The sequence below is a fragment of the Balaenoptera borealis genome, assembly GCF_965194805.1.
Source record: "Balaenoptera borealis genome assembly, chromosome: 12".
NCBI lineage: Eukaryota > Metazoa > Chordata > Mammalia > Artiodactyla > Balaenopteridae > Balaenoptera > Balaenoptera borealis.
The window spans coordinates 40,570,991-40,580,707 of NC_138869.1; the positions used below are offsets into that span (position 1 = coordinate 40,570,991).

The 9,717-nt window shown below is 44.6% G+C and overlaps 1 protein-coding gene across 3 annotated transcripts in view; it reads left to right on the top strand.

Annotated features, from left to right (window-relative positions):
- Positions 1–9,717, top strand: part of WDR82 (WD repeat domain 82) — a 30,692-nt gene that overhangs the window by 11,432 nt on the left and 9,543 nt on the right. Inside the window, exons 4-9 of one of the 3 annotated variants that reach the window (XM_082348246.1) lie at positions 2,113–2,212; positions 2,622–2,738; positions 2,983–3,138; positions 3,951–4,020; positions 4,572–4,714; positions 5,700–8,332. In XM_082348246.1, coding sequence (XP_082204372.1) covers positions 2,113–2,212; positions 2,622–2,738; positions 2,983–3,138; positions 3,951–4,020; positions 4,572–4,714; positions 5,700–5,729 — 616 coding nt within the window. In that variant the 3' untranslated portion in view covers positions 5,730–8,332. Of the gene's footprint in view, positions 1–2,112; positions 2,213–2,621; positions 2,739–2,982; positions 3,139–3,950; positions 4,021–4,571; positions 4,715–5,699; positions 8,333–9,717 lie in introns of those variants that run through there. The other 2 variants (XM_082348247.1, XM_082348248.1) reach the window with 2 other exon arrangements.

Below are 9,717 nucleotides of genomic sequence, written 5' to 3' on the forward strand. Positions count from 1 at the left end.
TCTAGTGGAACCAAAACTTCCTGAACCCCTTTCAGAGTCATCCAAAATTTGAACTTCCTCTATTTCTACATTTAAAAAACCCATTCACAAATGAGCTGTGCAATTTGATCTGCTTTTTGTACTCCAGTTTTTTTTTGTCAAAATGAAACAGTACAACACCAACATTTCCTCTGTAATCTTCACCTGTGACACCAGCTCCTATGTCTGTGAAGCGTTTTTTAGCCAAGGCAGAATGTGGAACTACTCTTCCATAACACCCAGAAGGAAGAGCCATCTGAGTGTCCATTTTCACAAGGGCTTCCTCTATAGGTGGTACTACAGACTCATAGGCACTGTACAGGCCATAGCCCATGGACCTCAAGGATCCCTCTGGTTAGGGCCGTGGCATGCTCCAAGAGGCAAGTAAAGTGGAGTCACGTGCCATCCTTCTCCACAGGCTGGGCCCAAATGCCGGGGAGATGATGGGTATCTTCAACGCAGAGCATGGCAGAGCAAGAACATGAGCAGAGGGGACAAGAGAGCTCAGGATGAGGCCTTGGAAGAAGTATTTTTCAGTGAGTGACTGGTGTAACCATAAGAGGGGACCCATATCAGAAATATAGCATAGGCTATTAGCATAGGGCTGTGGCTCTCTAAGTGTGGAGCCCAAACCACCAGTCTCAACATCACTGAGGAGCTTGTTAGAAACACAGATTCTCAGACCTCACCCCAGACCTACTGGATTAGAAATTCTGGCAGTGGATCCCAGCAATCTGTTTTAACCCACCCTCCAGGTGATGCTGGTACCACTCAGGTTTGAGAACATCAGTATAGTCCACAAACCTCTAGTTAAGGAATCATGCTTTTTTTTTCTTTTAATTGAGATATAGTTCAGTACCATAAATTCACCCTTTTAAAGTGTACAATTCAGTGGTTTTTAGTATATTCACAGAGTTGGGCAACCATCACCACTATCTAATTCCAGAACATATTCATCACCCCAAATAGAAACCCTGTACCCATTAACACTCCCCATTTCCCCTCTTCCCAGCCCCTGGCAACCACTAATCTACTTTCTGTCTCTATAACTTTGTCTATTCTGGATATTTTTTATAAATGGAACCAGATCATATGTGGCGTTTTGTGTCTGACTTCTTTCACTTCATAAATGTTGTAATATGAATCAGTACTTCATTTCTTTCTTTTTTATTTATTTATTTTTGGCTGCGTTGGGTCTTCGTTGCTGCGCGCGGGCTTTCTCTAGTTGTGGTGAGTGGGGGCAACTCTTCGTTGTGGTGCGCAGGTTTCGCATTGCGGTGGCTTCTCGTTGCGGAGCACGGGCTCTAGGCTCGCAGGCTCAGTAGTTGTGGCTCGCGGGCTCTAGAGTGCAGGCTCAGTAGTTGTGGCGCACGGGCTTAGTTGCTCTGCGGCATGTGGGATCTTCCCAGAGCAGGGCTCGAACCCGTGTCCCCTGCATTGGCAGGCGGATTCTTAACCACTGCGCCACCAGGGAAGCCCCAGTACTTCATTTCTTTTTATTGCCAAATAATATTCTTGTATGACAATAACACGTTTTGTTTATCCATTCATTAGGTGATGGACATTTGGGTTGTTTCCAGTTTTTAGCAATTATGAATAATGCTGTTGTGAACATACATGTACGGGGGATTTTTTTGACATATGTTTTCATTTTTCTTGGGTATATACCTAAGAGTGGAATGTTTGGATCATATAGTAACTCTAACTTTTTGAGGAAGTGTAAAACTTTTTCAAAGCAACTGTACCATTTTACATTCCTACCAGCAGTGTATGAGGGTTCCAGTTTCTCCACATCCTCACCAACTCTTGTTATCTCTCTTTTTGATTATAGCTTTGCTAGTGGGTATGAAGTGGTATCTCATTATGATTTGATTTGCATTGGAATCATATATTTTTATGCTGTAGCTTTAAGTTGCTTTTTTGATTATACTAATTGCCTTTGATTGTTCCAGATTGCTTGCGTATGTGTGTTTCTAAAAATGGAGTTTTTAGGAGAACACATATATATAGGTAGGCAGGTAAAGTGGTTTAGAGTTCATATCCAATTTTTGTTAATATTTCGCTTCAACTCCTATTTATCTTGATGCATTGCAGGGTGGTGGCCTTGTCCATGTCACCTGTGGATGACACTTTCATTTCTGGGTCTCTTGATAAGACCATTCGGCTCTGGGATCTCCGGTCTCCTAACTGCCAGGTAATGTTACCTCACAGTTACACTTTAAGCGTTTTCAACTCTCCCTCTCAAGGAAGGGGGGAAAGCAGTGATTCTTTTCTGGGATCCCAGAGTCTTTAAATTTTGGAGAAGATCTTTTACTGGTAGGAAGCTGGTAATTAAGCTAATACCTTAATCCAGTGCATACTTATGATGATCTGTGGCTTAGTGCTTTAAAAGCAGTTTTCCTGGAGCCTTTGAGCTATAGATTTTAGACTCCAGGGATTTGTTTTTATTTGAATTCAGTGTCTATAAAATTATACAGTTAGGGTTGATCTGAAATCAATTGCATGGAGACCTGGGTTTTTTTAACTTCATTTTAGTTAGTCTTGTGTTTGCTTTTGGTAGGATCCTGGGTTCATTAACTTTTTTAAAATTTCTTTTTTCTCAGGGTCTCATGCATTTACAGGGCAAGCCAGTTTGTTCTTTTGATCCAGAAGGATTAATTTTTGCTGCAGGTGTCAATTCTGAAATGGTCAAACTTTATGATCTTCGCTCTTTTGATAAGGTAAATCTTTGAATCTTTGAACCGTCTTGATATTATGGAAGTTTTGAAGGGTGAGGTGGACATTTAAGAGCCTTTTTCTACAGTAGAGGAGGTATGTGGTAGATATTAGAGAGTGTCAGAGCAGTACTTCATCTTCTGCTTTCCCTAGTCAAAAAGGAATCTAAAGGGATAGAATGAGATTTGGCTCTGGCAGAAGGAATTATTGATTTGCCTTGGGCCTACGGCTGCTATCTGTCTTTTGCAGGGGCCATTTGCGACATTTAAGATGCAGTATGATCGGACTTGTGAGTGGACAGGACTTAAATTCAGCAATGATGGCAAACTCATCCTCATCTCCACCAATGGCAGCTTCATCCGTCTGATCGATGCATTCAAGGGAGTGGTGATGCATACGTTTGGGGTGAGCTGACAACTTTGAACCATGTTTTTTTTTCCATACTCTACCTTTTTTCCATGCTCATCCCTTCTGAGAATTGTGTCAGCTAGTTGGTGGAGACCGGCAGTTGTCCTTGGCTCACTCGTCGAGGCATGGACTTGCATTTTCTTCCTGCACGTGGCATTATTTCTTTTGGATTCTGAGACATTCACTTCTCACCCAATGACTCACGTTTGGTGTTCAGATAATATAATAAATTCCTGACCATAAACATTTTCTTGCCCCCTTGAATATGGAGTTGGGGATAAGGGGGTGATTTGTAAGGGGTGGTAGCCGAGTTTGAAACCTTGGTAGCACTGTGCATGAGGAAGAAAGGGTTTCACAGAAGGGAAGGTGATGTATGTACTACAACATGGATGAACCTTGAAAACATTATGCTAAGTGAAATAAGCCAGACACAAAAGGACAACTGTTGTATGATTCCACTTAAATTAGTTTCCTAGAATAGAGATAGATAGTAGAACAGAGATTGCCAGGGAGCAGGGGAAGAGGGAAATGGGGAGTTACTATTAAAGATTATGAAGTTTCTGTTTGGAATGATGAAGAGGTTTTGGAGGCAGATGATGGTCATGGTTGCATAGCATTTTAAGTATACTTAGTGCCACTGAACTGTACACTTAAAGATACTTAAAATAGTAAATTGCTATCTATATTTTACAGTAAAAATTTTTTTTACATCAAAAGAAAAGAAGAAGATGTATGTGCTGGGGTCAGTGTTTGTAGGCCATTATTTTTTGTTAATGGCACTGTAATGAGAATTGTTCTGCTTGTTTTAGGGTTATGCCAACAGCAAAGCCGTCACACTGGAGGCCTCGTTTACGCCAGACTCGCAGTTTATTATGATTGGTAAGCTTCCTTTATCCCCCACCTTGGGTGTTACTTATCTGGTACTGTGCATTATGTTATTTCTGTTAGTTTTAACTAATTTAAGATATTATTTATTATCCTTTTGAGATAGAGTTTCTCAGATTTCTGTGTAGCATGTTATGTCAAAGGTATAGTGTCTTTAAACTGTCCTGACTTTGCTTTCTTTTCTGGGAATGGGCGTTAATGTTGGTCTTCCCTGGACCATCATAGAGTTAAACTCTACAAGCACTGGTGTAACCCTTCATTCAGTCACCTTAGTGTAGATGTTCGTAGGGTGATCGTATTCAGCCCCCTTTTTTAAATGAGAAAACTGAAGTTAGAGGGGAAGTGACTTGCCTAGGAGCAAATAACTAGGGTCTAGATCAGTTCCCAAAGTGTCTTTTCTTCACTGCCATTACTCCCTCTCCATTTCTGCTGGTGGCTGGGTCCTGAAGCTTGGCCTCTCTCCAGATGTCAATCCATGTCTCTTTGCCACTTGTCTTTGTATTGTGCCTTGAGCTGTTGTTATATCCCTTGATCATTCTCTTCAGGTTCAGAGGATGGCAAGATCCATGTCTGGAATGGAGAGAGTGGTATAAAAGTAGCTGTGTTGGATGGCAAACACACAGGCCCCATTACCTGTTTGCAGTTCAACCCCAAGTTCATGACCTTTGCCAGTGCTTGTTCCAACATGGTATGTGAACAACGGGAGATGTCCTCCGTCTAGGGGCCCTTTCCAGTTGGGGTGGTGGGTCCTTCAATGAGCACAGTGAGCTGTGTTCTAAATAGGTACAATTACAAGCACCCAAGTTCATGTTTCTCAGCTGGTGGCTTCCCTGTTTCACCTCTATTATCTGATCTTTGGTTGGGCTGGTCTTTCACTTTTGCTCTTCTTTCCATGATCTAGGATCGCCTCTGAGCTCCCAGGAGATCTTAGGCCAGTTTTTGCTCTGGCTCCTGGTTTTATGCCCAAACTACCTGGGGCTATGCCTCACAGGTTTTTGGCTTCTTAAAATACTTTGAACCAGCCTTTTGTGGCTGTAACCTTTCAGTTTTCCATTCCTCTCAGGTTATGCTGAGTTCATCAGAAATTCTTACAGTTGATCACAACTCACCACTTAGAGTTTTCTCCAGGCCCCTGTCTCTTCCTAGACAACACTAGCAGAACAAAGCATCAGTGAGTCTCAGCCTCCAGTTTCCTCTTGGCATCTCCTAAACCTACCTGGGTATTCGGGCATGAGGCATTTCATTACTAGCCAGAACACATTGCTCCATTTCTTTTTTTTTTTAAACAAAGAAAACTGTCAGAAAAAAATGCAGCAAAACCATCCAATCCAGTCCCTCACAGTTTTTACAGCTCATGAATGAGAGGGTCTGTCTGAGGTCACCTGGTAGATTAGCTGTGAGGCCAAACACCCACCTCCCAGACAGCACTTCTTCTTTTCTTTACCACTGGACCACTATGTTGGAAGTTAGACAATGTTTACTTTCACATAGATAGGGGAGTGTTTGTCCACAGATTGCCAGAGTCAATTGGTCAGGAGGGAAGGCCACCAGCCATAACTCCTCCAACTTTGGGGTTGGGTGCCTTGATGGTGGGGGAGGGGTAAGAAAAACCCTCAGAAATGAGGAGACGGGCTTGGCTTTTTAAAGTTGACTTATGTTCTCCTTCCATCCAGGCCTTCTGGTTGCCCACCATTGATGACTGACCTGCATAGTGCTTGGCTGTTTTCTGTACAGCGAGGGTGGCCAGTAGGAAAAAACTCAGAGGGAACTAAGATAATAGTGAGATTGGATCATTTGACTGGGCTGGAGAGCATCCTTCCACTTGGCCTTCCCAAGGATGTGCTGTACATTTGCTCAAAAGAAAAAAATTACTTTGCCAAGCTTCTTCAAAAGGACTCTTGGTGCGGCAGATTCAATCGGGACTCAGATTTTCCAGCTGTCACTGCACCGAGCTCCTCCAGAGGAGTGACCAGACTCGTGACTAGGGTATAGTGGGGCCCTCAAGACACCTTCAGTTTTGAATGTATTTGCTGCTGAGGAGTCGGTGAAGTTGTTAATTCTGCACATCCCTTCGCCCACCCCCATAAATGTGTGGGAAGCCACAGTTCTGGTTTTGAGATGCTAGGGCAGCTCAGTGCCCCTTGCCCTCACCCTGCATGTCTTGTTACTGGTTCTCCCTGTGTCATTGTGGCATTATCCACAACCATCACGTTACTTAGGTGCCAAATATTTACAGAAATAAGTCTCCATATATCTTAGGGTCAGAAAGGGACAGATACAGAAGGACCTTGCTTGCCAGGAAGCCTTGCAAGTTAGTCATGTGAGGGTGGATGATCTGGGTGTGCCTCAGGCTCTGGGTGAGGGAGGAGGGGTAGCAGATGAGTTCCTAGGGCTGGGAGGTTTAGCAGCAGCTTGGTGTGGTGCCCTGTCATCAAAACAAACACACAGTCCTTCTGGGTGCCTGCCAAGTTTGGTTGTATACAGAAGCAAGGTGGGCGTCTATTTTTGTACATGAGATACATCACGCTTTTCTGTGGGCCAGTATTGTGGAGTGAGTCTGAGTTGTTTACACTGATGCCTTCCCTGCCCACCACAAGTTGTGTACATAGTCTCCAGATGATACCACCCCTTCCCCAGCTCCCAACCAGGAGCTGGCTCTAGGCTTGTGTTATATGTTATATTTAGCCTTTTTATATATGACTTGAGATTTCTGTTGTTTGTATTTTAGCACAGTGTGTGTACACCTTCATTTAAATATATCGTATGTTTGCATACATATATACATATATGTATGTATGCATATATATATGTATGTGTGTGTATATATATATATATATATATATGTGTACATATATATATATATATATGTATTTTAAAAGTATCTGAAGGAGATAGAGTCCTCTGCCCCAGGAGAAAGACTGCATTCTTGCTAATAGTGTTTGCCACAAGTGTTAGTCTTCCCTATTACCTTTTTCCCTTTGGGAGACTGAACAAAAGCAAAGCTTTTGAGTGTTTGCTGTCCCCATGGCAGCTAAGTGAGGGTCTTGGAATGACTCCCTTTTGTTCCTCAAGCCGCACTTTGGGGCTTTCTCTGCAGTATTAGCCCCCTTTTTGCCCAGTGATGCTCTGTCTGCGCCTGTATGTGTGTGACAGTCACTTTTGCATGCCTTTTGTGTCTGGCTCCCAGCATTTGGGGACAGGATGCTGGAACCAGAGCATTTTCAGCTTGTCTGAGGCTTCTTTGCCAATTATAGGTCACTCCTGTTTACCTGGTATGCCTGCTTTCTTAACTTCTTTTCCTTGCCTTCTCCTGGGAGAGGGAGGATTCCTCATCGGGGTTGAGGTGAGCTGCATGTAGCTCATTGCCTTTTCCCCTGCATGGCCTTCTTAGAGCAGGACAAGTGGCATATTATTTCACTAAGTTCCCAAACATCTAAGCAAGTAACACATTCCCTGCAGATCCAGAAACAGGCTCAACAAGGTTATGTTTGACTTGCCCAAGAGTACCTAGCTGCTAGTGGGGAAAGCAAGCCATTACTGCCTCTGTTCAGCAGCAGGAATAGGCTGTGAATTGCTAGCAATTACTGTTTTGTTTTGCTTTTTTAGCAATTACTTTTTGGCTCGTTCCTTAACCTTAAAAGCAAGGGGCATACGTCTTTCCCAGACATAGGCTGGAATCTGCAGCTTCTGAGGTACCACACACCGTATAGCTCTGCATTCTCAGAGTGGAGGGACTTTTAGAAACCAAGTGATCTGAGCTGTTACTGCCCACCCCTGGCTTTCCAGGGTAGAAAATTCATGGTAGGAATAACTGTTCAGAGAAAGTACTTGGAACTATAGGTTAATAAGAAAGCCTGCATAATTAACATATCTGTACCCAGAGGAGCCACCACGCATGACTTGTCTATCAGCAGGAAAATGATTTGTATTGAGTTCCTGTGTGTCCAAAGCTGAGGCACCATGTCCTTTGAAAATATGCACTGCACTGCTTCTATTTATGGGGACCTGTGGCTGCAGAGCTGGCTCCTGAGTTGGGAAGGAGAGGGAAAGATGCAGCTGGAAGTGACCGAATATGATGTGGTAGTGGGAAAAGGCAGAATTAAGGGAGAAAAGAGTCTGTGGGTCAGAGAGGCTGAGGAGCACCAGGGCTGCAAGGACACCCTCAGTAGGAGCCAGAGGTGCTTAAGCTCTCCTGGGGGTGGGGGGTGCACCACGCTCTCAGGAGTCAGGGCCAAAGCCTCTGATTTATATGTGACAGTGACATTGCACTGCTCAACCACCAGCCAGTGGGGTATTTTTTTTTTTTTTTAAGAAAACCGTTGCAATCATAATTAATGCTTATTAAGAAAAATCTGGGAATTTTAAAAAGAATCAGTTTGCCACCCAAATGTTACCACTGCTAATCTTTTGGTGTTTAGTGTTCCTCTAGACATTTCTGTGCATAGATTTTTGGTGTGTTTACATAGTTGTTATTCTACTGTATATACAATTTTATGTCCTTTTTGTACTTAACATATAAACGTTTTTTCCATGTTATCTGTCTTAAACAGAATTTTATGGCTGCAGCCTCTTCCATTGAGTTTTCATAGCATTGTTTGCCTGGTTCCTAGAGTTGGAGGGAGGGGGTGGGTTGTCTCCTGTTAGTCCTCCTGGCTCACACTGGGACTCACTGTAATGCTGTGTGGAAGGGTTGTTGGGCTCCCTGGGACTGCCCCTGGTGACTAAGGCCTGTGCGCTGGTGGAAGGAACCCCTAGATCCAGCTCTCAATGCATAGCAGCCTGGGTATCCTCAACTCCAGGTTCTAATAAGCAGCCATAGGGCCAGAAATGAGTGACCAGGAAAAGGCCGGCCTGAGCCAACCTTGAGATCCTCAAAGACTGCATCTGGCATGTACCTCAGGCTGCCTTTCATCCCCCACTGTTACCTCAACCCTTGATCAGATTGGCAGCCTCTAGCTGGAATAAGGTTCATCCTCCTAGGCCCTGGTTTGTGGGGGGCAAGGATAGTGGGGTGTCTCTGAGGCTCCTGCACCAGTTCTGGCAGAAGGCCTGGCCACTTGGCTTGTAAACCCATTGCCTGGCTGGTGAGTTGGTAACTCACTAGTAGCTCAGCATCCTCAGCTGCAACACCTTGGGCCTGCCACTTTGTGCATGGTCATTAGAGGTTGGCCAAGGACTCTGGAGGGCAGCAGAGGGAGTGTCCTGGCTTGTGAGTGGTAGGCCCTGCATAGGCTCTCAACATGACTGCTCAAGCAGGAAGAGTCCCCCCTCACGGCCTGGTGGGAGGGCTACTGCAGCGTTTGGCTCTGCTGAGAGACATGAACATGTAAGTCAGTGGCGGCCCCTGCAGCGGTCACTCCTGTCAGTTCGGCTTGTTCGCAGTTGAGAGACCCACTGTTGCCCACTCCCTGGGCTTCAGCCTAGTGGTGTGAGGAGCAAGACCAGGCAGTGGGCCGGGTCAGAAGCAAAGCAAAGCAGACTTGGGGCAAGCAGGCTCAGTAGTTGATGTGGGTGATTGGTTGGCAGGCACAGGATACTGCCTACGCTTTGCTGGGCGGGGGGAAAGAAGGTAAGTGGTGGGGGTGGGGACTGCTGAGGAAAGAGGAAGTAAAACTGCAGGCTGGTAGGGCACACTCTTGTTCTTGCCAGCTGCCTAATTAGAGTCCTGGAGAGGCTGCCCAGAGCTTCTGG